The sequence below is a fragment of the Alosa pseudoharengus genome, unplaced genomic scaffold, assembly GCF_046254945.1.
Source record: "Alosa pseudoharengus isolate Yale_2024_CS ecotype anadromous, Long Island Sound unplaced genomic scaffold, YU_APseudo_1.1 YU_APseudo_1.1_scf_12, whole genome shotgun sequence".
NCBI lineage: Eukaryota > Metazoa > Chordata > Actinopteri > Clupeiformes > Clupeidae > Alosa > Alosa pseudoharengus.
This window is the reverse complement of record NW_027468587.1, coordinates 6,221,325-6,248,824: the sequence shown is the minus strand read 5'-3', so window position 1 is coordinate 6,248,824 and position 27,500 is coordinate 6,221,325. Positions and strand designations below refer to the sequence as shown.

The following is a 27,500-nucleotide window of genomic DNA, read 5'->3' as shown; positions in this document are numbered from 1 at the left end:
TATTGCGCTGCTAACCCTAACCCTAACCTTTGGTTAACACCTAGCCGAACGGTCATTCGGCCGCATTTATTTGCGCTACAACAATCTAGAATACAGTAGTTTGTTCCGATTCACGTGCAAGTAGCCTACAGAGGAGAGGAGCGGGTGTTTGTGTGTGTGTGTGTGTGTGTGTGTGCGCGTATGGAGAGCACAGGACAAGGAGAAGCCGTGTCAGTGCCACTACATGTAGACCTATTTTTTAACTAACGAAAGAAGATCATATCTACATGAAATAGAAACAAAATAGAAACGTATCAGAATCATTAAATGTTTACAAGGCTGGAAGTTCAACAAATATAGGTCTACTAATGTGACTAAAATAGTTAAATAAAAAATATTTCATTTATCAATCTTATTCAATGACCTAATGCCATCATAACATAGGTCTGGGCTCCAGGAAAGAAAAGTTTATGTTTAACCTATCTAATTTTGTGTTGGTCATACTATAGAATAATATATTGCTTGTCTTCGTTGAATAAGACAGAAGATAAAGAGCTTAAAAATAATCGCATTTCGCATCGCAATCGCAATATTGGTGAGAAAAATCGCAATTAGATTTTTTTCCAAAATCGTTCACCCCTAGTCCCCAAAGCTGGTCCTAGTGTTGTTGGACCTGGTGTTATGGAACTGGAGACTGAAAGAAAACTAAATGTTTCCCCAATCAAGAAATACTTCTTAATTTGGTGTCATCAAATATAGAGGCATAAAATTAGGGGGTAGTGGTATGAATGCCCATTCAATGTGTATACGCGTCTGCGCAAAACTGACAAACTGAACCACTCGCTGTTAGGCTAGAAGCAACAATATTTAAAGTCAACTCAAGTGACAATTATTTATATAGAGCATTTTTATATGCACAAAGTGCAACCCAAAGCGCTCGAACAACAAATGAAGTGGATTCCTGTAGCTGTCCATGAAAACAGCATAGCATTTGGATAGACTAATTCACCGCCTATGGCGATGACAGCTATAAAAAACATTTATTTCACTCGTCACGCTGGAGTGAACGTATAATGTGGGCTGTTGCGCAAAGAAATTAATTAGGAAGATGATCTGCACCTCCGTTAACCAAAAGCTATACTTTTGCTAACATCTCCATTGTCAATGTGAAAAATGTCTCCATGCAGGGTAGAGTCAAGTACTGAAGTGATAACCTTATGCAGGTAGCCAATGTTCATGTCACCTGAGTCTCGGCAGAAGACGGGCCCTGCTTGCTATGTAAAGGTATTTCTGCCCCTCCCAAACGGTGTTAAAATGGTGTATTTAACAACCAGAATTTCAACATTCTCACGGTGGAGAAACCCCTGGACCTCCGCTAATATGATCCACACCCTTGCTCGCAAAATACTACCAACGTCCCTACCACCGGTCTGTCAGAAATATAACAACTGTTGTCCGGTCCGTGTAATGCCCTGGTATAGAGTATAGAAGGCCTATGAATTACAAGGAAAAACATACATTTGACAGACCTCTAGATACACCACCACACACACACACACACACACACATACGTTGTGGGGCTGCAGGGTCCGGCGCCGCTGCCTGGGACCAGACTAGGAAATCGCCCCCTCTCCAGGGTTGGCCCTCCGCTGGTCTTGAAGTTGTCCACCGCCGACTTGATCATCTCTGTCCAACTGCAAAGGAGATACCACTTGAGTGACAGCCAACAGAGCCTATTATAGTGCAGCAAAACGTCAATCCTTTTCTTCTCGCTTCCACCACTCATCACCACTTACTGGTGCATCTGTTATCTAAATATGGTGATTTGACTTGCTTTATGCTCACATAGAGAAGGCTTTTATCCAAAGCCACTCAGAATACAGTAGGCTATTTTAATATGTTTGTGGGCTCACTGTAAACTGATCTCCCTTAGAGTAGTGAATGCCTTGGCAAAGCACCAGCAGGAATTCCAGTCAGCTCATTGGCATATTTTAAGCACATTCATGATAGCCTGGGTGAACCAGACGAACCGGTTAGCAAACTTGAAATTGCTTTGCAGGTCCACCTGGGAAGGTTCCCATTGACGCCCGTTGCCAAACTTCCAAGGGGTTTAAACAGCAGTGAAATGACATTTAAATGAATGTTAAATGTTTGTCTGAATGTTAAAGAGTAAAGATGGACAGACACCACCTCTACTCTCCTCTCATCACCTCCTCAACCCACCTCCTCCTCTCCTGTTCTCGCCCACTTCCTTCTCCTCACCTCCCCTCCTCCCTTCCTCCTCCTCTCCCCTCCGGTTCTCCTCCCTTCCTCCCCTGTCCACCCCATCTCTCTCCTCCTCTCCTTCTGTCCCCTCACTCACTTCTTCCTCTCCTGGCTGGACTGGGCCACCAGCTCGTAGATCTGTGCACCGCTCTCCCAGGTGAAGATCACGTAGAACGCCTTGCGATCTGACACACAGATGGAGAAAGGAAATAAGTGACCGACAGCAGGACTGATTTTGAGCTTGTGTGACAAGAAGTTGAGATACTATACTCATTAATAAGCAGTTAAAGACTATCTGGTAGGCTAAATAAATGAGTAAACGAATCCATCCACACTATTACTAGTGTCTCAGCTGTGGGCAGCCTTGCCCCAGGGCAATTCCACGGAAAATGGACTTTTGGTCACATCCATAATGCCAGTGAAATGCCTTGGCATTTGTATGATGTGAATGATAACATTAATTTTTTGTGCATTTTTTCTCATTTACATTCATCAGCCAAAAATAGCAAATGCTCAAATTTCATGTAATCATTCACATCATACCATACCATCACATTTTATTGGCGTTATGGATGTTACAAAAAATGTAATTTTCCATGGAATTGCCCCCCCAGCATTCCAACATCTCTCTCTCACACACACACACTCACTCACACACACACACACCTGTGGCCACCTCCCTGAGGAAGGCGGATTCCAGCTTGATGATGGGGCTGAGCATCTGCTTGCCCTCCTGCACCACATTGCTCTTGCTCTGACACTTGAGCACCATCTTATCGTCCTGCCTCTGCAGCAGCACCAGCAGGTCTCCAAGCAACACACACTGCACCTCTGAGACAGGAAGAGAAAGAGAGAAAGAGAGAGAGAGAGAGAGAGAGGGGGAGAGAGAGATAGAGAGAGAGAGGGGCAGATCAGGGGTGGGGCAAAAAAGGGGGAGAACAGAAAGAGGGGAAGAGAAAAATGGAGAGAATGTGAGAGAGAGGTAGGAAAGGATGGAGGCAGGCACAGGGGTAAAAGGGGCAAGGAAGAGGAATACAGGGAAGAAGAGAAAAAAAATAAGAGGAATACAGGGAAGAAGAGAAAAAAAATAGAAAGAGAAGAGAGACAAATAGTGAAGGAGAGATGGTGAGGAAGGACAAGAATATGGGTGCAAAGACAGAGTCAGAGAGAAGTGTGTGTGACACTGATACAGTACACTGTGAATGGCATGCTGGGAACATTATCCAAAGAGGCTGACGGAGGGTCAGTGGTTTAGGCGAGGATCACATTAGCCAGCGGCAAGTGGCAGGTTTCCTATTGTTCTCTATGGTTCGGCAGCGCAACGGTGGCAACGCTGGCGTAACGCTAGCATTGAACAAGCTGAGCGTTGAACTTGGTTCAACTTTCTAAGCGCAACACGAGCGAATTCAATTGACAAACCGTTTGTGTTGCTTAGGAACAAGATAAAACGTATTATGGTCTGAGCGTTGCGTTACGTTTGCCGCTGCCGCTTGCCGCTGGCTGATGTGATCCCAGCCTTAAGGAGCGACTTGGTAAAGGCACCCATACCTAAAGCCTTCTCCTTGGTCACCCTCCAGATCAGGGGGCCCTCGAACAGCATCTGCCTGGCCGTCAGGTCAATACTCTGAGAAAGAGTGATGAGAAAGGAAGATAAGAGGGGCAAATAAGTCAGCCTGGAGCAAAACGCATCGACTACATCTCCACATGCCTATGTATCGGTGGGAAATCTACTGTGGGTGGATGTGAATGTGGAGGTATGGTTGCGCCGACCTCACCTTGTACTCAGTATAGAGCTCATTGCTGGGCTTGAGTCCAGAGGTGTCAAGCCTGCGCTGGTAGTCTTTCAATGTCTGGAATAAAACCACAAGAAGATTAACTCAATGTATTCTTGACACAGACACTGAACAGGTTATCTATCAGTAAGTAAAGGGTAGCCAGTATAGCGTCCATCATCCTGGACATTTCAAACACTCTCTGACAACACGACATGAGTACACTGGATGTATTTGTATGTAATCCTTGCTTCATCTGTGAAAGTGTAAGAAGGTGTGAGTGTGTAATCATGTGTGTCTGCTTACCAGACGACTACATGAATACACTGTATGTGTGAGTAAGTAATCCTTGCATGTATCTGACTGTGTGCATGCGTGTGTGCATGCGTGTGTGTGTGTGCGTGTGTGTGTGCGTGTGCGTGAGCGTGTGTGTGCGTGTGCATGTGCATGGGTGTACTCACCAGCAGATTCTCCATGCTCTTGACCTCCTCGTTGACGTGGTTGAGGATCTTGCGGCAGCACTCGGCCACCTGCTCGATCTTCTGCCGCTCGTCGTTGTCCACTGTGCTCTTGGCCACGTTCTCCAGCAGCAGCGGGTACTTGGTCAGACGCTGCATCTCGATGGGGATGATGTCCTTCAGCTGCAGCCGTCTGCACTGAGGCCTGCTCTCCGCCTCCTGAAATGTACACACACACACACACACACACACACACACACACACACACACACACACACACACACACACACACACACACACACACACACACACACACACACACACACACACACACACACACACACACACACACACACACACACAGAAACATCATATCACCAAATCATGCATATTTGTATACTGTACATGCATTTACACCACATTTACACCACGGGGGCAGTCATGGCCTACTGGTTAGCATTTCGGACTTGTAACCGGAGGGTTGCCGGTTCGAACCCCAACCAGTAGGCACGGCTGAAGTGCCCTTGAGCAAGGCACCTAACCCCTCACTGCTCCCCGAGCGCCGCTGTTGTTGCAGGCAGCTCACTGCACCGGGATTAGAGTGTGCTTCACCTCACTGTGTTTTCACTGTGTGCTGAGTGTGTTTCACTAATTCACGGATTGGGATAAATGCAGAGACCAAATTTCCCTCACGGGATCAAAAGAGTATATATACTTATACTTATATTCACAAATGCATTCATTAATACATTCATACACTCATGTGTTCCATGCATGTTTCCACAATGATGCATTATTCATGATACAAACACCTGTATGTGTATGCAAGGACTCTGACACATTCTAGTAGCATGATAGCATGCTCAAATATTACTAAGTATATGCAAACCAACTGAGATTTCAGCTTTGTACTGCAATTAGAAGATCTGTGAGCATACGGAGCTTCTGCAGACCCCTAATTCTCCTGCCCGCAAGCATCTGTGTGCGTGTAAGCATTGGTGTGTGTCAGGTGTGTTACCTGGATGAAGGTGTTGAAGCGAATGTCTTTCCTCTGTCTGGTCTTGATTTGCTCCAGAGCCCAGGTCTGGTGGCTGCAGAACCGTGATGTGAGCTTCTGGAACCACTCACCCTCCGCACCACTGAACTGAGAGGGGAACGCACAGAGAGAGAGAGAGAGAGAGAGAGAGAGAGAGAAAGAGAGAGAGAGAGAAGGGAGAGAGAGAGAGAGAGGCATCAGAGGTTGGGCTTTGGGAAACACTGATCATCATTCTTTCACCATTTCCTGACATTTTATCAATCAAACAACTAATCGATTTATCCAGAAAATAAGCGTTAGTCGGCCCTAATACATACAATATGTGTGCGTAGAGCACACTCTAGAGCTCTACTCACTCTGTTCAGGAGTGTGGGGCCGATGGTTTTGACAATGTAGCCGTCCTCTTGACGAAGTATCTTCAAATTCTCATAGAAAGCATCTGGCAACGCAAAGCATTCTGGGTTAGAAAGGACTGCTCTTGAAAACACCTACAGAGAAACCAACCTGACACATTTCCACACGACTGACTGTTCTAGCATTAGGGCCAACGGATCATGAGGGGCCACTCTTAAGTTTGTGCTGGCTGGCTATGACTCATACACTCACTGTGCAACTCGATGATGTCGTCCAGGCCGGGGAAGATGGCCGCCACCTCCTCGGGGGTCATGAGGCCCTCCCGTTCCATGGGCCGCGCAAACACCATCTGCAGGACAGTCAGCTTGCGCACGTGAGCATGCTCTGTCACAAACAGCTCTGAGGGGGCAGAGAGAGGAGAGAGAGAAGAGAGAAAGAGTGACCGTGTAAAGTTAGCAAGAGGGAGGTGAAGTGACTAAGCAGACTACATCTCGCTTATGGTGCATTCATGGCACCTGGGAATGACAAGGACCGCCCCCGTGATTACTTTGTTTTTCCCAGAGCGAGTGTTGCTTTGTGCTTTGCCGTCAGAATGTGTGACGAACACGGATGCCACAGCAAAGGTTTAAACATACGCTCACTAATCCTAAATAAACAACTTTATTTGCTTAAAATATAGTGTAAGACGCTTGTGAAAGAAAGATATGCAGCTTTCAAGTGACAAAAAAGGCACATTTCCAAGTTCACATTAAAACTGTTGGACATGAAAGGCCACATGGACTACAAACAAACTACAACGTGACGACAAAAGTGATGACGAGCCCCTAACTGGGCAACTCTGTTAGCAAAATCTAGCCCCAGTTTCCGACCTCTGACTCACACATTACGTGACATGAATGATGAAGTTTTCACTGGGGAAAAAGTTTTTTCCAATGCCCATGAACGCTAGGTTAGTCTATTTCTCTATACATGTCTGTATATTGGTCTGTTGGTTTATTTCTGACTACATGTCTGTATATTGGTCTGTTGGTTTATCTCTCATGTCAGACTATGGTCTCTCACTCTTTCTGATAATTTCTGACTACACCGCTGTGATGGCATAAGTAGCTTCGTCCGTCTGTCTTGGTTCTGATCATTTCTGACCACATCTCTGGACTCCCATTGTGAGTAGGATTTTTTTCCCCTTCCTCACCGTTGATGACCTCCTGCCTCTTCATCTCCTTCTTGCTCAGCTCTTTCAGGGCGTCAGCTGCGGCCTGCTCCCTCCAGTTGGGTGGATCCTGCTCCAGATCTGCCATGCGGGGGTCCAGCTCCTCATGCTGAGGAGAGGGAGCGGCTGGCCCAGCGGGAGCCACCTCGGGTGGGGCCAGGCCTCCGTCGACACTGGGGGGCGCAAAAAGAGACCAGGGAATGAGGACAATGGCAACCATCTTACCATAGAAAGGCACACTTGTCCCATCAATGGACAACAGTGTATGTCACTCCCAAAACCCATTCCTGGGTCTCAGAATCGAATATGTGGCGCACCATAAGGGGCAGGAAGGAGGGAGTGCTGTCAGTACTGACCATGCAGCCAATCTGCGGTTAGTGAGGGTCAGTCAGGCTGGCATGTCAGCAAGGCTGTGGGGCTGTTAGTGTGCTCTGGACTTGGAGGTGCTCAGTGGGTAATCCACAAGCCCATGACCAAAGATGAGAGTCAGTGAGGCACTGCTGTGCTGGCTTCTGCTCTATGTGGATTTGTATGGGCATGTGCTGTGCTGGCTTCTGCTCTATGTGGATTTGTATGGGCATGTGCTGTGCTGGCTTCTGCTCTATGTGGATTTGTATGGGCATGTGCTGTGCTGGCTTCTGCTCTATGTGGATTTGTATGGGCATGTGCTGTGCTGGCTTCTGGTCTATGTGGATTTGTATGGGCATGTGCTGTGCTGGCTTCTGCTCTATGTGGATTTGTATGGGCATGTGCTGTGCTGGCTTCTGCTCTATGTGGATTTGTATGGGCATGTGCTGTGCTGGCTTCTGCTCTATGTGGATTTGTATGGGCATGTGCTGTGCTGGCTTCTGCTCTATGTGGATTTGTATGGGCATGTGCTGTGCTGGCTTCTGCTCTATGTGGATGTGTATGGGCATGTGCTGTGCTGGCGCTTCTGCTCTATGTGGATGTGTATGGGCATGTGCTGTGCTGGCTTCTGCTCTATGTGGATTTGTATGGGCATGTGCTGTGCTGGCTTCTGCTCTATGTGGATTTGTATGGGCATGTGCTGTGCTGGCTTCTGCTCTATGTGGATTTGTATGGGCATGTGCTGTGCTGGCTTCTGCTCTATGTGGATTTGTATGGGCATGTGCTGTGCTGGCTTCTGCTCTATGTGGATTTGTATGGGCATGTGCTGTGCTGGCTTCTGCTCTATGTGGATTTGTATGGGCATGTGCTGTGCTGGCTTCTGCTCTATGTGGATTTGTATGGGCATGTGCATGTGCATGTGCGGGTGGAAGTGTTTCTGCATTCACACATAAGTGAGCTTGTATGCTACTTGTGTGTGTATATTACTTCTACCTAAGTGTTCATATTTATCCAATATCTTTTTGGTTTGTTTATCTATCTGTCTGTCTGTCTGTAAGTAAGTGTGTGTGTGTGTGTGTGTGTGTGTGTGTGTGTGTGTGTTGTGTGTGTGTGTGTGTGTGTGTGTGTGTGTGTTGTGTGCGTTAGGCTGCCTTACGGGAGCCGGAGCATGGGGGAGGGTGAGGGGGGGTGGGAGGTGGCAGGCGAGGTGGCGGCCGTCTGCAGGTCCACGTCGCTGCGGGAGCGCGACTGCTTTTGGCGGGCCGAGGTCCTGCGGCGTGACGGCCGGCGCTCCACACATGTGCTCTGACTGCGCTTCACGCTCCTGAGGGACACACCAGGACACCCGGGGGAGGAGGAGGAGGAGAGAGGAGGAGGAGGGTGGAAGAAGAAAGGAGGAGGAGAAAAGGGAGAGGGGGAGATGAGAAGAGAAGAAGAGGAGGAAAGGGAGAGGAGAAGAAAGGAGGGAGGAGGAGGAGGAGAGGGAGAGGGGTAAAGGAGGAGTACGAGGAGGAAAGGGAGAGGAGAAGAAAGGAGGAGAGGATGGGGAGGAGAGCAGAACAAGGGGAAAGGATGTGAAAAAGATGGAAGGGGAGCAGTTTGAGGGAGGCCACAGGACAGAATAGAAACGAGAAAAAAGAGAGAAAAAATGAAACAGAAGACAGAGGATGAGGCAGATGAGGAGGATAAGGTATTAGAGCGAAAGTAAAAAAAAAACAAGATTGAAAGGAGGGAAACAGGGGAGGGGAGAAAAGACAGGAGTGGAAGTGATAAATGAAAGAATTGATCATAAACAGAAAGAAAAGGAGAGAGACAGATGAATTGATAGAGAGACAGCGGAAGAGGAGGAGAGAGAGACGAATTGATAGAGAGACAGCGGAAGAGGAGGAGAGAGACAGAAGAATGGAGAGAGATTCAGCGGAAGAGGAGGAGAGACAGACGAATTGAGAGAGATTCAGCGGAAGAGGAGGTAGAAAACAGTACGAAAGACAGAAGACCAATAAAAACCAAAACAGGAGAGAGTGACATGAAGAAGAATTGAAAAAGAGAAAGTTTGACACAAAACCTGTTAAGTCTCAACAATTACCAACGGAGTTTCATAGATTTCTATCAGCCTGGACCTCTACTGTCTCCTCAGCTCTGTCTCATAAAAGACACCGATGCAATCAACAACAGACTCCTTCCTGCTGTGTCCACATTAACTAAAGAGAAGCAATTAAGGCTCCAGTCTCAGCACCTTACTGTTACCAAGCCTGAGGATCATGGACTTAATGGAGCCACTTGGCGCTCCAATCTCACGCACAGTTCCTGTCATATCACAAGACTGCAGGAGGGGGCCGTGGACCTCCATCCAGAGCCAGCATCTCCATTAGCACACCAACGGAGAGCGCATACTTAGCCATGCAGTGAGTGAGTGAGTGAGTGAGTGAGTGAGTGAGGTGTGTGTGTGTGTGTGTGTGTGTGGATGTGAAGATGTGTCAGTGTTAGTGTGAAAGACATTTTAACATTTAGTGTAAGATAAATTTTGGATTTTTATTGTGGATGAAGTGCTTACTTGAGGGTCAGTAGTGGGATTAGACTGAACAAAGTGGACTGCATAAAAATAGAAAGAAGCACAAAACTGTTTAAACTACGTGTCTGAGTCTATGCTTATTATACAGATACAGTATGCCCAATCCATTAGAAGGGTGAGTGTGTAAGTGTGTGTGTGTGTGTGTCAGGCGTAGGATGTATCCACAGAGCTGTACTGAAGACCCACCTGTTGATTTTGCATCTGTAAAAACATGGGACAGCATTCAGTTACACCAACATGCACAGACACACACACACGCGCACACACACACACACACACGCACACCTCTGCCCTGCCTCACACCAGCGCAGAAGAGCTAACAAACCATCTTAGCACAGCCTGAGGAGCAGGAAACCATTACAGAACAAATCAAAGCATGACTGGGCACAGCTAAGCACATGGCAACAGCACCAACATATGCTGCACGACACATCCCAGCCCAGGCTCAAAGCTTCAAATGAGCAGCGCTCACAAATGCTATGCTATTATTTGATGCTATTTACCATTGCCAAAGTCAGAACTTCAGCCTTTTTTTTTCACCAGCATAACCACTCCATTTAAATTTGGAAGTTGATCTATACAAAGGCCTTTACTACACCAGGTGCTAATAACCCATTCAGCTGGTGGATTTATTTAGAAGCATTTTTTCTAGACCTTTCTGAAGCAAGACATGACTGGACACCAAAGCTCTATTATAGACTATAGCCTTGGGGGCTAGGCAGCAACAAACACCATGAACAAGACAACACAGATAGAAGCTTCCGCTAGTTAAAACATCAACACTGCTTAGGACCCAGGACCGGGCAACAGAAGCTAATGCTGACCAAAGAGTAGCACCTCTACTTGCACACGGAACACACAGAAATGTGAGACAGGGCAGGACGAGACAAAGCAGAAGTAAAGGAGAAGAGAGGACAAAACAAGGGAAGCAGAGACAAAAAGAGGGAAAGAGAGGAGCGAGAGCCGCAGTGTGGACGTGGTTGGAGGCCGGGGGGCGGGTGGGCGGGCTCTGTTGCCTGGGGAACTCTGTTGCCTGGGAAGGGCCAGTTAGCGCTGCTAGCAGCAGCAAGAGCAGGGGCACACAGCAGGATGCAGCGCTAAGGGAGTTTTACCACGCTCCCTTGGCCCAGACATAGAACTGGGGAGTTTTACCACGCTCCCTCAGTCAGCACAGTCACAAGTCTTTGGTGAATAGGAATTTGTCTAATTAAATAAACAATAATGCTTTGTCTAATAATAATAATAATAATAATAATAATAATGCTGGGCTGGCTAGTGAGGCTAGTTAGTCTTTTCTAAGCCCTGCCCTTTTCTCTGCCTTCTGTCTGTCTCAGCGTCTCACCTGTCTTTGTCCTGGGACTCTTCCGCAGTGGTCTCGCCAGTGGGGCCAGCGCTGTCAAAGAGACAGGCCCCTGGCTGGCTGGCAGGAGACACCTCGCCCCCTTCAGACACAGACTGGGAGTCGGAGCGACTGCTGGTCGGCCCTGAGAAAGATACACCACACACCATGATCAACAAACAAACTACAAACGTCCACAAACTATCTAAAGTGATCACAGCCACTCCTGCTCTTAAGCCAAAACATGTAGGGAGAGCTCCACAAATCATTCTGGACTTTATTCAAAACTAATCAACCAAATTACTGTTCAACCAAATTAACCAAACCCATCAAACTCCATTCCCCACAATCCTCCTCACCGATTTCACTGTCAGGGCTGGAGGTGATGCTGATGTTGATGATGTTGGACGCCTCGCTGACCTCCGACCCCGCCTGGCTGCTGGAGCCTGTGGAGCCCGACTTGCGGCTATGGAACGGAGCCGAGCTCGCATCTGGAGCCGCCCCACGGGAGGGGGCGTTCCCGCTGGACCCTTTACGCTCATGTGACCCCTTATCCTTATCACCTGAGAGAGAGAGAGAGAGAGAGAGAGAGAGAGAGATGAAAGGGGAGCCAGGAGGAGAACAAAAGATGACGAGCTGACACATGGTTTCATTCTCCCACCTACAAAAGGGCACAGTACCCTCCCACCAACATTAGTAGAGGTAAACTACGATCATTCTAAGCAGAGACAAAGAGACTACAAGAATGAGAGAAAGCTAGAGGGAAGAGAGGGTAAGGGGATGACCAGAGATGGAGAGAAAGCTAGAGTGAAGAGAGGGTAAGGGGATGACCAGAGATGGAGAGAAAGCTAGAGGGAAGAGAGGGTAAGGGGATGACCAGAGATGGAGAGAAAGCTAGAGGGAAGAGAGGGTAAGGGGATGACCAGAGATGGAGAGAAAGCTAGAGGGAAGAGAGGGTAAGGGGATGACCAGAGATGGAGAGAAAGCTAGAGGGAAGAGAGGGTAAGGGGATGACCAGAGATGGAGAGAAAGCTAGAGGAAAGAGAGGGTAAGGGGATGACCAGAGATGGAGAGAAAGCTAGAGGGAAGAGATGGAGGGACCGAAAGAGTATGAAGGGTGGAACTAGGAGTGATCTGTGATCGAAAGGAGAGTTAGTCTTCCTAAGGGGAGAAAGTTTGAGGGCCTCAGACCCAAGATCCTTCAGACACTGTCAGACACTGACAGACAGAAAGTGCTGTGGATTCGACAGCTGGCTAATTCTTTCACTGATGAGCACATTTTGTTTGTGCCTGTATGAAGATGAGAACGCCATCTAACTTAAAGTGTTCTTTTCACTTTTTTGTATGTCTAATTGGGCTTCTCTATGTGCCTCCTCATTACAGACTTTTAAATTGGTCCACTGCGCTCGGTTGTACTGTCAGCGTCCTTGCCTTGTAGAATTGCATCTGTGAGAGAAACATGCCACAAACTCGACAGCACCACAAAGATCCAGCCTTTCTTATCACTACCCAATGCCCACGGACTGATCTGGTACATGCACACATGCAACTGCTTTGATTAGTAAAAGGGAGTGACTAATTTGGAGGGGAAATAAGAAGAGAAGTGAACAATATTTTGTCAGGCTGTGGTACCTTCGTTGTCCAATTTAGGTGGTTTGATATCACCTGCAAGCAGAAAACATGACGAGACAAACGTGTTTCCTCACAATTGTTCAGCAAACCCAGCAACACAATTTACAGTCCAAGAAACACATGGCAGTGCCTAGGTTTTATGCTAAAGTATGTAGTGTGACACAATTTTACTAAATACCTACAGTGGGCCTCTATTACTTAAGGGAAAATAATGTGTTGTACTAGCATATCTAAAGCATATCGAAGCACCTTTATTACTGTGAATAATTATCTAATATAAACATTTTATGAGGAAGGACACTTGGAGTCTTTAAATATGACTGTAGTACAAAGTTACAGTTTATAGCATTTAACATAAACTCATGCAGCTACAATAAGAATCTATTACATTACATTATAGTACATTACATTACATTACATTACAACTACTACTACTACTACATTACAATGATTGATGGCTTGTGCTTTCATCAGATCTAGCATTCCATTACTGACACTTCATCTGGGGATTAGTTCTGCAGCTCTCACCAAAGATGGCACAGAGACAGCTGACAGACTAGAACAACCTGGGCTGGGTTTGGTAATGAGTGTGGATGGCCATGGCCTGTCCCTATGGGATGTGTGGTGAGAATCCTGCGTGGAAGGCCTGCATGTGGATACTTTATGGATGTTGGGTGGGTGGGGAGAAGGGCGGGGGGGGTGAGGGGTTAAAGCATTCGCCCGAGGGGGGTGTGGGGTTGGTGCTATACGTACTGCCCCCGCCTATCCAGCTGCCGGCCTCCCGGAGGATGCTGGGTAATCCTCCCCTTGGCTTGGGCAGCTTTGGCTCCTCTTTCTTCGCCTGCAACAAGTCACAATGGCAACATGTGTCATATTGGTGAGCTAAGCACATCAAATCAAGACATTCCTCGCGCACTGACGTGGACAGTTTAAAAAAAAAAAAAAAAATAGTCAAATAACCGTTCAAATCTGAGCTGATGCTTTGCAATGAAAATGAATGAACAACAATTCAAACACAGCTTAATAGTTGATCACACCATCAACTTATCTCAAGATATTCTGAGAGCTCGTACACACTGTCGGAACTCTTTGGCCCAATCAACTGCTCGATTTAAAAAAAGGGAACTAGTGGTGCACAGCGGAAACCTTTAAGTTCTCAGAGTGACCACAGATACAGATAAAAAGATCATCAATGTGCATTGTCATTGTACAGTACTGTGTGAAATTCAAACAAACCACAAGGCGAAGGCTGCCGACATAAGAGTGGTAAAGAATACAGTAAGCCTATATAGCAGAATAGAGAGGGGCCTCACCCTCTTCCGGAAGAATCCGCGAGACTTCTTGCTGTCTGTGGCCCTGGTCTTCACCCCCAGGTGCTTCATGTAGTACAGCACAGACGCAAAGATGGCAGAGCTGAGGGTGGAGGAAGAGGAAGAGAACGCAGGATGAAGACACACTCCAACTCCCCCTGTGGGCTCTTTCTAACACACCTTCACGAATCAACACAGGACTTCTCCAACTCATCTTATAAGTTGCACACACCTGACTTGCACTTGATTTTAACTAGGTGTTAAAAGTTTAGAGGGCATTACTGTGTGCAGAATGGAGAGGAGAGCCCCCTAGCAAAGGAGCTGCACCAGAGTTCAGCAGTGGTGAATGCCACAGTGGTGGGTCTGAGGTAGGCACATTCAGTAGGTTTGCCAGTGGGAGAACATGCAACTGAGCCTGCTATCCTTTACTGTTTAAAGGGAAACTATAGTTTTTATATAAATACTAAAAGGCATTGTAGACTTCATGTGAATGGCATACCTATAGTACGTGACACGTGTGAATTTTGTGCATATCATTCGTCTATTTCAGACTTTCAATTGCATCTATGCAGTCTACGTTTTCCCTTCTCTAAAAATTTTTAAATGGATAACAGTTTGGAGCAGGGAGCAAGCAAAACGTTTGGAGCAGTCAGCAGTAGGGTTGCAAAATTCCGGGAATTTTCAAAGTTGGAAACTTTCCATGGCAATTAACGGGAATATATGGGAATTAACAGGAATAAACGGGAATTAATGGGAATAAACTGGGAATTTTTAATATGGCAAGTTAGTCTATAACAGGGAACTTAAATGTAGTGGACAAAACCCCATCTTGCAGTCTAATATTAGTTAAAACAACCTGATTTAATGCAATTTCAGTCGAATTTCTACTCTGCACATATGTCAATCACATGCACACAGCAATCGGCATAGGCTGCTAGACATAAAGGAAACCTATGGTGCGTTTATATGCATGGGGGAAAAATGTTCCAACCAATCAGATTTTGTTGTTGAGTGGTGTGGTGTATCTTGGACAGTTCAGTGTTGCTAGTTTAGCACACTAGTAAACCATAGGCAGAGAATGGGATTCCTGCTAGCATGCTAGCTAGCTTTGTATGCTAAGCTAAGCGAAAATACGAACATACAAATCATATTGCTTATTACAAAACATAATGTTAATGTTTGTATATGAAACAGTTTGTATGAATTACCCAAAATTCCCAGTTAATTCCCGTAAATTCCCATTAATTCCCATAATTTCCTTTAATTCCATGAAAGTTTCCAATTTGGAATATTTCCAAAATTCCCCAGCTTAATTTCCCATGGTAAGTTTCCGGAAATGTTCCGCCCCTTTGCAACCCTAGTCAGCAGTGAGTTGAAGAGGGATGAAGGAGGGAACATTCTGATGGAGGAGGAGCACCAAACAGGAGGGATGGACAGTACAGAAAGGATTTGTGGGAGGAGAGCTGGAGGTGGTCCAGCATGAAGGAGGAGGAAGGGAGAGGAGGAGGAGAGTGGGAGGATGAAAAATGGGGGAGAGAGAGGATGGTGAAAACTCTCGGTGGGAGGTGGCTATCTGGTGGAGCAACAGAGATCCAGTGGAGGAGAAAAAAAGAGAATATGATTAAATAAACTGAAAGTGAATGAGGAGGAGGAGACTGTGCATTGCAGAGAGACCAGATAGACTATCTGGCAAACCTTGGGAGTGACAAAAAGAAAGCGAGAGGGAATGACAAAAAGAAAGAGAGAGCTAGACAAAAAGAGAAAGGGGGAGAGAGAGAGAGAGAGAGAGAGAGAGAGAGAGAGAGAGAGAGAGAGAGAGAGAGAGAGAGAGAGCGCACATACAAAACAAAGGAGCAGGCAGAACCATTTGCATTGGCCCCCACTGTGCAGCCCTCAGTTCTCAGGGAACACTGACTGAATCGCACAAGTGTGCAGACTCCCCAGAACAGCTGGACAAAGCCAGCGTCAGGTTTCAGCTTTCTGACACCATCACGTTTCACCAGTCAAACATGCGCTTGGTCAGCAGTATGCACAGACGATATAGAACAGTACTTAACCCCATTGTTAAAACTCTCCTCGCACATATATAAAAACCTTTCTATGCATGCATGCAAACAAGATTCAGGAAGTTGATGACCATTATAATGCATTTGCACATATTCTAAATTTTAAGAGCAACAGTTTGTGACTTCTGTTTAAATAATGCAGATGAAAAAAACCACACCCTAACCACATGCAGCAATAGCAAGAAATGTATGTAGTGTGGTTTTCACTTCTGCATAACAGCTCTGTTGCAAGATTCAAAACGATAGCATACACATCTACAAACACACACACACACACACACTTACCATTTGTCTTCGTCTGCCACAATCGTGGGGCTGAAAGAGAGAAGAGATAGCCGATAAGTCAACAGGACAAGTAGTGGACAGACAGAGTGCGGACAGGCTTGCCTGTGTCCACTGTCTCTCTTACCGTTTGAAATTAAGTCTCATTTTTGCGGTCTTTCTCTGGGCTGCTCAGGCACTGTGTTTTCGGACGGTGGAACCTGAAGCGGCTGATCTTTTCCTGACTGATGCGCAAACTGAAGGCAGTGTTGTTGTTGTTGTTGTTGTTGTGTTCAGAGCTCAAGCTAATGAACATATTCTGATATTTGCAAATAAAAGGAAGAAAAAAAAAACAAAAACAAAAAAACTAGAATAAGTGGAGCTGCATTAAAACCATGCACTCCTGACAAAGTTGGCGAAATAAAGAAGAAATAACTTTCCTCGCTCTGCCAAAACTCCACAAAAAGTACAATAAAACTGTCCTGAAAATCTAGTCTGGTATGAATCGGGATTGACTATGTAGTCGCCCTTTAGAAGCTGCTCTACTGAACTGATCTGGAAAACAAGTCTTTTTTTCTCCTGAGGCTCTGTCTCTCTCTGTCTGTCTCTTCCGGATGGATTCAAACTCAAAACAAAGCCGCCCGGCAGCGGAAGCGGCTATTTAACCGTGCTTTTGTCTGATGCAACGAGCCTGCAAGAACATGGAAATAGGATCCTCATGTTTTGCTATGAACATAAAAGCTGGGCAGGGCTTTTGGAAAAAAAGGGGAATTCCCTAGCTCTCGGCCAATTGCTGCCCTCCTTTCCCCGGGCCAACTCAAGAGCCTGGCCAATGAGAGCTAGCGCACGTGAGGTCATTGCGGCTACAGGGTTGAATGGGCCAGCGTGGAGAAGCAGGGGGGCATGGGAAGAAGAGGCCGACTGTGTGAGTGTGGAGGGACTGAGTGACATGTCTGTGAATATGTGGCATCAAGGCAGAATTGAGCGTGGTGACACAGCCTGGGTGGGTGGACAGACGGTGCATGAACAGTCTCTCTTTTCAGTCACCCCGACCGGTACCCTTTGAAGTGATCTTTCAGAGACGGCCTTTATGCACGAGACATGCTTTCTTCCTTTGCCTCTATCCATCTCTCTATCCCTTTTTTTTTTCTCATCTTTGTTGCCTTGGATCTCTCTCTCTCCTGCAGGGCTGGAGAGGAGAGCTGGGGTCAAGGGCTGGATTAACTTCCCCATGTCTCAGAGTCCAGCCACCGCATATCAACACTACCCCCACTCTCTCACTCTCATCCACTGCCCCTCTCCATCTCTCCATCTCTCTCTCTCTCTCTCTCTCTCTCTCTCTCTCTCTCTCTCTCTCTCTCTCTCTCTCTCTCTCTCTCTCTCTCTCTCTCTCTCTCTCTCTCTCTCTCTCTCTCTCTCTCTCTCTCTCTCTCTCTCTCTCTCTCTCTCTCTCTCTCTCTCTCTCTCTCTCTCTGTGTGTGTGTGTGTGTGTAGCGTTGGCAGTCTGCCAGGGGGAACGCGACTTCCTGCCAGCGTGGCAGTGCTGACTCCATCCTCTCCCTCCTGCTTCCTCTGTTCCAGTGGCTGCCCTTCTCCTCCTGCCTCTCCAAATTACTGCCATCCTCGCCTCTCTCTCTCTCTCTCTCTCTCTCTCTCTCTCTCCTCAGCCAAACCCCATTGCTGCTCTGTCTGCAACGTGAGCATGTGTTCCTTCTTCTCCCCAAGTTCCACCCACAGATAAGGGGTGCAAACTGCTCTCCATTAGTCCGGGGTCTGTCCTTCTTCGCTTCCCTCACATGCGCCTATGTTTACTAACATTGCTTGCAAGCTCTGTGAGGAGCTGTGTGCACACCTGTGTGTGTGTGTGTGTGTGTTTATGCACACACATGTGTGTATGTGTCAACGACCGCCTGGTCACACAAAGGTCACAGCCCCGCTCTGTTTGGATTTGGCTGATCTCAACTGTTTGCGGAGCTCAGCATGCAGCACAGTGAAAGAGAGAGGGGGAAAAAAACAGTGTGTGTGTGTGTGCGTTTGTGGGTGTGTGCGCGCATTGCAGTGCCAATGCAGCACAGGGGTCTCAGTAGAGCGACACTGCCGCTTTCCCACAACACACACACACACACACACACACAAGAACAAGTCAGGAGCCGCAGAGACTGACACTTCAGTCCAAATCCCTGTTCTGGATGAAAACATGTGAGCAGCTTAGGGGTGGCACGGTTCATGAAAACAATCTGAACCGTTCGGTGCGCTTGTCTCGGTTCGGGTCATGTGTGCATCGTACGGTTTTGACGGTTCATGGCATGCGTAATGTAGTAATCATGACCATATGTATACATGCCTTTTTGCGTGAAAGGGGATGTGTGGAGTGTTGCGGGTCACGTGTAGAAATTGCAAGTGGGAGAGATAACGAAGGCAGCCCGGAGCTCTCAAAAGCCCTCGAAAATAAAATATCATTAAAATGTGTCTTGGGTCCTCCACACATAGAAGATCTAACGTTCAGTTTCAGTGAGCAAACAGCTACTTGTTCCGCTTAAGATATAAATAATATAATGTAATGTATGTAATACTATTATCTTGGTTAATGATTTATTTTTTAACGATTTATGTTTAAAACATTGTTTTATTTCTTGGGACGGGGGTTGCTGTGTGATGTTAGAGAGGATGGACACATTATTCTTTAAAGTGTAATGGGGTGACATGGGTGAGTATGTGTGTATGTGTGTGTGTGTGTGTGTGTGTGTGTGTGTGTGTGATGTTTTTTTTTCCTATATGATGTGATGCTTTAAACTTAAAGCTGATTTAAATTATTTATGCATGTGATTTATAAGTGTAATCATTTAAGAGGTTAGAGAGTAGCCTAATAAAAGAGTCTCTCTCTCTCCCCTCTTTCTCTCTCTCTCTCTCACAACTGGGCAGTGCATGACAGGGTTTGGACTCACTGCATATCGGCCATCTTGTCCAGCAGGTTCTCGGCCACAGCCTTCTCCTTCATCTCGGTGGGGATGCGATCAGTCGAGTGGTGGTTCTCCACCTCCAGCAACTCCTGCTCGTTAGGCGTCATTCCCATCATCCTTTTCTGCCTGTGGGCAGACACACACACACACACACACACACAGGGGAAGGAGGGGGAGGAAGAGGACACAGGGACGTTAGTAATGTTTTAGAGACGTCTGATGAAGTCTGATGAAGGTGAAAGAGGGTGTGAGTGGAGTTAGCACAGATGGATATGGCAGATCAGTCCCATGACAGATGAGCAAGCCACCGAGAAAAGCGTAAGATCTACACAGACAGATCCTGATAAGCTAGCAAAGACGCGCCGATTCGTGGGGAGGAATACGAGTCAGAATTTCAGGATTAAAACTCAGGTCACAAGTCACTAATTTACTAGATGACTGATAGAGCTGCATATCAGATGAAACGTATGATTTAAGATTTTAGAAATGGTGTGACGAATTAATACTGTTAGGGTGCATCGCTAAGAGACACATCTTTGGATCTTGATACAGCTTCACTATTGTGCTAACCGTGCATAGGAAGAAAGAGTATGTTGTACGATATCCTGAGGTTTTTTTTAAACATGTAAACATGTTGAATCTTTCATAGATTGTTTGTAAATATCTCTGTCTTGTATGTTTATGTATGGTGTGAAACAACCATGTCCCATTCTGTTCTGTGTTCGCACATATGGGCCTGTTGTCTCAAAGTGTCCCGAGTGGCAGTTTCCACTGGGTCGAAAGACTGCGGGAAGTGGTGGAGAGGGGCAAGCCGGGACGCGCACGTAGGACAGGTGAGCTGGGTCACGCACGTAGGACAGGTGAGCCGGGACACGCACGTAGGACAGGTGAGCCGGGACACGCACGTTGGACAGGTGAGCCGGGTGGGGCCGATGTAATGTAGGGCAGGTGAGCCTGGTGGGGCCGATGTAATGTAGGACAGGTGAGCCGGGTGGGGCCGATGTAATGTAGGACAGGTGAGCCGGGACACGCACGTAGGACAGGTGAGCCGGGTGGGGCCGATGTAATGTAGGACAGGTGAGCTAGGTGGGGCCGATGGAATTGAAGGCCTCATGCAGGTTCCTCATATAGCCCTTTTCCACTGACAGACAACCGGTTCCTTTCCCGTTCGCAAACCAACATTTGAACCGTTTGGAGCATTCTGACCAAACAAAAACTGCTCAGATGGCACTTTGGTTCGGAGCTTGAACCAAAAAATAGTTTTTTTCCAGTGAACCGGAGTGGGAGTGTCATTCTACCATTCAGAGGGGAGAAGGCAAAAAGCATGCATTTTCTGTCAACTGTTGCCATGAGTAAACAAAACTAGTCAACTAGCCCTACTCTACTCTACTCTACTCTACTCTACTCTACTCTACTCTACTCTACTCTACTCTACTCTACTCTACTCTACTCTACTCTACTCTACTCTGCAGAAGACAACGGTCATATCATCCTCCCGTTCATGCATATCACTATCACTTTATGCATGCAACACCCTCTGCTGATAAGGCATCCTTGTTTCTGTTCAAAACTGGTGGAGATACGGGCTGGTGCACTAGATAGCACAAAGGTTCAAAGTCCAAACGGAACTGGTTCAAGAACGCGTTCTCTGTTGGCCGAAAAATGCCCATAGTGAGGGAGAAGAATCGAAACAGAAACTTTCTCTGTGGAGAGAGAACATTTTGTGGGTAAAAAAGGGATGATTTGCTGGTGAAACCTGCTATAGACCCGATGACCAACATGTATTCTGGATAAAAATCTCCTCTAAACTCAAAAGTCTTATTAAAGTCATATGGAGGAAATGGAAAAGAAAGGCTCTTCACTGCTCAGAAGGCTCCAGGTGAGTGTAGACAGGCAGGGGAGGCCAGGTAAGAGGGTCAAGCTCACCTGAAGTCGTCCAGCTGCCGGAGGACCTCCTGGGTCTGCACATTTTGGACTTCCTGCGCAAACTTCTTCTGCTGGTCCTCGGGGATGAGTTCTGGTCTGCTGCGATCTAACAGGAAAGGAAGAGTTACACAAATACAAACAGTCAAGCATACACGCACACACAAACATAATGGCATGCTTAGACAGGGATGACTATCTCTTCACAATAGGATGTAATAGTCCAATACAGTAATGACTCACAATAACAGGGTAGTAAGTACAATGCACAACAGAACAGTCTTAGGTTGCCTTCACGCTGTGTCCATTTAACTGGACCGTACCCGAGTGCGATTACTCCCCCTAGCCCTGACCCAGCTGCTCTCCGTTCACATTACATTTTAGTTTGTGCATCCGGATCCGTTTATGTCATAAGTACTATAGCTTCTATTTACCAATATCACTTAGCAACGTCGCAAAAACGGCAATTTACTTCCAGGTGTTGGAAGGGATTAACCTGGCCCTAGCCAGATGAATTTCGCTCCGCCTAGCTCCACTCATCCATCTGGAACCGATCCACTGAAGTGTTGCTTCAGAAGGCTGGACCTAATCAAAAAATGCTTGCATATGATTGAATAAGCCACTTGTCCGTCATCTATTGACGTGCTACTTCAACCACTCACATCGAAGCCAACCAGTGACGCTGATAACAGTCTCACAGTTGCTTCTACGTGAAACTCCCGCCCTGCGTCCTGATTGGCTAAACCATAAAGTTGGTTGGAGAAATCACTCTCAATGGAAGAGGTTCCAGATGGATGTGAGTGAAGCTAGGCGGAGCTAAGCGGAACGACATTCATCTGGCTAGGGCCAGGTTAGGAAGGGATAGCATTCCAACCGCACCACAGTTCTAACAAAGCGTACACCAGGCCACTGTTTTTAGCGGACCCTGGTCCCAACCCGGGTCCGCACCTGGGTTTGGTAGACTGCGTTCACATTAGCAAAAGTAATCAAACCATCGGTCCAAACAAACACGGTCGGGTAGGGTCGGGTTCAAACGGTCTAGTATGAATGTGCCCTTGCAGCCTAGTCAAACAGAAGCAAGGGAAGACGTGCCGCATACATACCAATAGACCTCATCACATTATCATACACACACACACACCAAGAGTGGGACATACCCATGCACAAAAGATATTTTCCAGAACGCACAGAAAGACTGAAATGTGATGCTGTTTGTAATGTTTGAGTGTGAAATGAGAGGTGGGAGACAGAGGGGACTTACCCAGCTCATAGCAGACATGAGGGGGCACATTGACGCGGAGGATCTGAAAGAGAGGGCAGAGAAGGCCAAGTTTATTTATACATTCATTCAATGTGCTTTGTACAAACAAAAACAAAGAATAATAGTAAACAAAACCATAAAAGGACAATAGTTAAAGTGCAAAAAATAGTTTTCCTTTACTTATGGATTATAAACTACATGTGATTCATTACAGAGCCATTACAGACATGGTTGTACTGCAGCATGTTGATGTGTAACATCTCAACAGATTAAGAAAGGTAGAAATGTCAAGGCCCTGTGGTTCCACTTTTCTGCCAACAGATGGCGCAGGAGCACAGAGATAGAGGCGGTGGATGAGTTATGTCTGGTACAGTGAGGGGCAGGAAGCAGGGGAACGAAAACACACAGCTGCGAAATCTCAGCAGCTATTGAGTCACTAGACAACTCTGTGGCTCTGCCTGGTGCCACACAGGAGGAAAGCCGCCTCAAGCCTCCAGGAGCCGACGGCAAGAGCCATAAGCAAACAGAAACAAAAAGGAAAGACAGAGAGAGAGAGAGAGAGAGAGAGAGGAGGAAGAAAAGTAGGAGACAGGAGGAAAAACACAACCCACTATGCTTTAGTGGGGGGTCGTTCCCATGACCCCCACAGGAAGCAGGGGGTCAGACAGAGAGAGAGCAATGCACCCTGGGTAAAAAAGACATTAGGGAGCCAGTGCAGACTGCAGAGAATGGAATAAAAAGAGTGCGGAAGAGGGGCAAAGACAAAAACATGAATGACAGTGAGATGGTGAGCCGCCAGGGAGGCAGGATGGGTTTGTGTGTGTGTTGGGGTTGGTGTAGAGAGAGAGAGAGAGAGAGAGAGAGAGAGAGAGAGAGAGAGAGAGAGAGAGAGAGAGAGAGAGAGAGAGAGAGAGAGAGAGAGAGAGAGAGAGAGAGAGAGAGAGATGCAAAACTATTCTACTCACTGCTCCTTTGTCCAGGAAGTTATTGTAGAACTCCACAAAGTGCTTCTTCGTTTCTTTGGCACTGAGACTCCTGAAGACGTCAGCGTGAAGGTAGCACAGCTGCAGAGAGAGGGAGAGGGAGAGAGAGAGAGAGAGAGAGAGAGAGAGAAAAAAAAAGAGGGGTGTTGGGAGAGACAGGAAAGTGGGAGGGAGGAGAATGGAGTACGAGTCAGCAGTGATATTAAGGGATGAAAAACAATGACAAACATTGCTAAATAAAACACTCAAACTGTATTGTGGCTATAGTAACTGAGTGAGAGGCTGAGATAGAGATGGAGATAGAAAGAGATGGAGGGAGACTAGAGAGAGCGAGAGAGAGAGAGGGAGAGGGAGAGGGAGAGGGAGAGGGAGAGAGAGAGAGAGCATAGAGGTGCACAAACACACGCCCAACTTAAGCTCACAGAAAGCCAGGCTGTCATCTATATAAACACAGAGAGCAAGACCACTTCACACACGCAGACTTGGCCCTGGACACAGCTAGGAAACACACACAGACAGTTCTACTGTAAGCCAGTGGCACAGGGAGGTGGGTTTTATTAACACCGATTCCCACGCTGTACAGCTCAGTGCTGTTCATTATTACTCACGAGAACAAAGCTAATGTTTAACACCGCAGGGTCTAAGGCCTGTCTAGGTCACAGCCCTGTCAGACACTTTGAGGTAGCCAGAAGTGCCTTCATATTTTATTTTGTATACATTTCTCCTAACTAATAACATTGATGCAAAAGTACCACATGGTATTTTTACAACTTATGATAACACATGTTTTCGCGAGTAAGAACAGCACTGTAAACTTGATCCAGTGATCAAGTTTAAACACTCCAATGATCAGCTGTTTGAACAGTTTGAAATAATGACGCTGCACTGAAGAAGAAAGAAAACGTTAATTTTCTAAGCAAACAATGGCACACTAATGCGACTGTAACAATCGATGTGCCAATTGCTATACCACTAATCACTTACTGTTAGCGCAATCTGTTTGTTTCACAGGAGTGACTGAGTGGCTGGAGGATAAAGTGGTCATTTCATCAGCAGACAAGGCAATGCAAATACAATGACTGCTGTTATCATCCGTACACAAGTCTCTATTGTTAAGATGCATAAACTACATGTTACATATAAACACTTACTGTTAGTACAATTGGCATGTGACTGACACAGTGCATGTCAGTATGTTACCCCCACAGATACCTAGAGGTCTGTAGCGTAACTCAGCAGAGCAGAAGAGGAGAGCGAAGACGACACGGCAGGAAGCAACGGACACACACACACACACACACACACACACACACACACACACACACACACACACACACACACAGAGACAGAGGAGCATAGAAACGCATGCATCCTAACGTAAACTAACATGCATGACTAGGTGTGGTGATGGTGATGGGGAAGTGGAGCAGAGAGGAGGCAGCAGGATGGAGCAGCATGTGCTATCAAATGAGGAAGTGAACTCTAAAAAAGAAAGACTTCTTGCAAGTGGCACTGACACCAGGAAGTGCATCAGTGGAGACGAGAGTGAATGGTGCAGTGTGCTCCCAGGGGACTTGGGAACTGAGATCACTTTAGAGTGTCCGAAACGGACCCGAAAATACAGTGGCCTTCCTGTATAGCGGCCTACCTCAAACTTCTTTGATCTGATGTCCAGTCATGTCAGACTAGGGTCATAGGCCGTTATTCTGCTTATCACCCAGTTGCCACTATAGACAATAGTCATGCCTTAATAGCTTGCAGAGGAAACAAGCGGTTCAGTTTAAAAAGAGACCGGCTGGTTCAGTTTGAGTGACATAAGCACCGTACAGAATTTGACAGAATTTGGCTCCGTGGACCAGCAGTCCCTTCGTTGTGGACAAACCCATAGTTTGAAAAACTCTGTACAAGAAACATTGATGAATCCTAACATACGGTGGAGCCCCAGTCCACTAAAGAAAGCCGGTCTCAGTGGATGCTTCTAGGTCAGTCATTACAAAGCATGCTTATAATAGGAGTACCCTGGGGGAGGAGAGTGGAGTCCACAGAAAAGAGGTTATACCATTGATTTATTGATCCATTGATCTACTTATCTGTGGCTATACAGCGTGTAATACTTAAACACTGCTGGATGCTAACATGAGCTAATTCCCCACCGGGGGATGGAGAGGTAGGCTAGAGCATGCACAGACAAGCAAAGAAGATGAACTAGCAAAGGTTGCTGTTGGACAGGACGCTCATGGAGAAGTTTGCGGGCGAGATGAGGAGAGAGGAGAGGAGAGGGTTAGGGACAATACCTGGCAGGGCTCGCTGTGGAAGCATGCCAAATAAAGGGAGAGACACCCATGCTTATCTTATGAACAAGGGAGGGTCAACAAGCAAGGATTGGTTTAACACACACTTATAATGCCTATATGTACACGCATTAAACACACACACACCTATACCCATATGCATGAACACACACATTCTCTCTCTCTTTCAATCTCCTCTCTCGTTCTAACCACCCAACCACAAATACCCACACCCGCAGGTTATAACAAGGCGCAACTTTCAGCCCTAAATAGCCATGGCAGGGAAGTCTACCCTGCGGTCCATGACCATGACTATTGGTGATTAATACGACTAACAGGATTGATAGGAGTGGGACCATCTGAATACGACTAACAGGATTGATAGGAGTGGGACCATCTGAATACGACTAACAGGACTGATAGGAGTGGGACCATCTGAATACGACTAACAGGATTGATAGGAGTGGGACCATCTGAATACGACTAACAGGATTGATAGGAGTGGGACCATCTGAATACGACTAACAGGACTGATAGGAGTGGGACCATCTGAATACGACTAACAGGATTGATAGGAGTGGGACCATCTGAATACGACTAACAGGACTGATAGGAGTGGGACCATCTGAATACGACTAACAGGACTGATAGGAGTGGCACTATCTAAATGAGTCCAAAGGGAGGAAAGCCCCACGGTTATATTTCTAAAGCCTTTTTCAGACATGACCTCCAGACAATACCCGGACAATGCCCCAGTAATTAGATCTGGAACTAAAATGGAGTCGAGTGTTCAGATTCAACCCTTACAGACATTGCACGGATGGCAGTATTCATACCTGGAGTAAATAAATGGTTTAAATGAGTGGATGAGGCAGGGTTGATGCACAATATATTGTCGGGGTAGGGCGGACAATATAGGCTCAATAATGATGATTAATAATGCTGATATGGTCCAGATAAGTCCAGATCGTTGAAATGAAAAGAAGGTCTGAAAACACGTACTTTAGTTTTACCTTAAAAGGGCAACACATTTCTGTTGGTCGAAGACGAAACCTTATAAACCTTACAGTTAACCCAAAGGGACATCATCAGTTTTGCACGCAATGCATCACAACATCCCTTAACTAGGTGAATCTACCCGTGTTTTATTTGTCTTTATTCTACCCATGTTTTATCTGTCTTTATTCTACCCATGTTTTATCTGTCTTTATTCTACCCGTGTTTTATTTGTCTTTATTCTACCCATGTTTTATCTGTCTTTATTCTACCCATGTTTTATCTGTCTTTATTCTACCCGTGTTTTATTTGTCTTTATTCTACCCATGTTTATCTGTCTTTATTTGTCTTTATTCTACCCATGTTTTATTTGTCTTTATATAAAAAAAAAAAAGAATAAAGAATAAAGAATAAATTCTGTCTGTGTTCAGATACACACTCCTTCTAGACTTAGTACCAGGGGACTGGTAGTGTTTGTTTGTTT

At 46.3% G+C, this 27,500-nt stretch overlaps 1 protein-coding gene across 6 annotated transcripts in view; it reads right to left on the bottom strand.

The window, feature by feature from the left end:
- The window catches only part of arhgef1 (Rho guanine nucleotide exchange factor (GEF) 1), a 52,055-nt gene that overhangs the window by 7,379 nt on the left and 17,176 nt on the right, over nucleotides 1-27,500 (bottom strand). For 2 of the 6 annotated variants that reach the window (XM_076279882.1, XM_076279883.1), the window contains exons 4-25: nucleotides 23,712-23,810; nucleotides 22,747-22,789; nucleotides 21,489-21,594; nucleotides 19,548-19,688; nucleotides 16,627-16,656; nucleotides 14,279-14,378; nucleotides 13,719-13,806; nucleotides 12,966-12,998; nucleotides 11,693-11,896; nucleotides 11,337-11,478; nucleotides 10,181-10,195; nucleotides 8,579-8,746; nucleotides 7,057-7,247; nucleotides 6,117-6,263; nucleotides 5,867-5,949; nucleotides 5,493-5,618; nucleotides 4,478-4,693; nucleotides 4,020-4,094; nucleotides 3,793-3,868; nucleotides 2,911-3,075; nucleotides 2,342-2,429; nucleotides 1,551-1,673 (exon numbers count right to left, since the gene is read on the bottom strand). In XM_076279882.1, the coding sequence (XP_076135997.1) occupies nucleotides 1,551-1,673; nucleotides 2,342-2,429; nucleotides 2,911-3,075; nucleotides 3,793-3,868; nucleotides 4,020-4,094; nucleotides 4,478-4,693; nucleotides 5,493-5,618; nucleotides 5,867-5,949; nucleotides 6,117-6,263; nucleotides 7,057-7,247; nucleotides 8,579-8,746; nucleotides 10,181-10,195; nucleotides 11,337-11,478; nucleotides 11,693-11,896; nucleotides 12,966-12,998; nucleotides 13,719-13,806; nucleotides 14,279-14,378; nucleotides 16,627-16,656; nucleotides 19,548-19,688; nucleotides 21,489-21,594; nucleotides 22,747-22,789; nucleotides 23,712-23,810 (2,459 nt within the window). Of the gene's footprint in view, nucleotides 1-1,550; nucleotides 1,674-2,341; nucleotides 2,430-2,910; nucleotides 3,076-3,792; nucleotides 3,869-4,019; nucleotides 4,095-4,477; nucleotides 4,694-5,492; nucleotides 5,619-5,866; nucleotides 5,950-6,116; nucleotides 6,264-7,056; nucleotides 7,248-8,578; nucleotides 8,747-10,180; nucleotides 10,196-11,336; nucleotides 11,479-11,692; nucleotides 11,897-12,965; nucleotides 12,999-13,718; nucleotides 13,807-14,278; nucleotides 14,379-16,626; nucleotides 16,657-16,750; nucleotides 17,749-19,547; nucleotides 19,689-21,488; nucleotides 21,595-22,746; nucleotides 22,790-23,711; nucleotides 23,811-27,500 lie in introns of those variants that run through there. The other 4 variants (XM_076279884.1, XM_076279885.1, XM_076279886.1 and 1 more) reach the window with 4 other exon arrangements.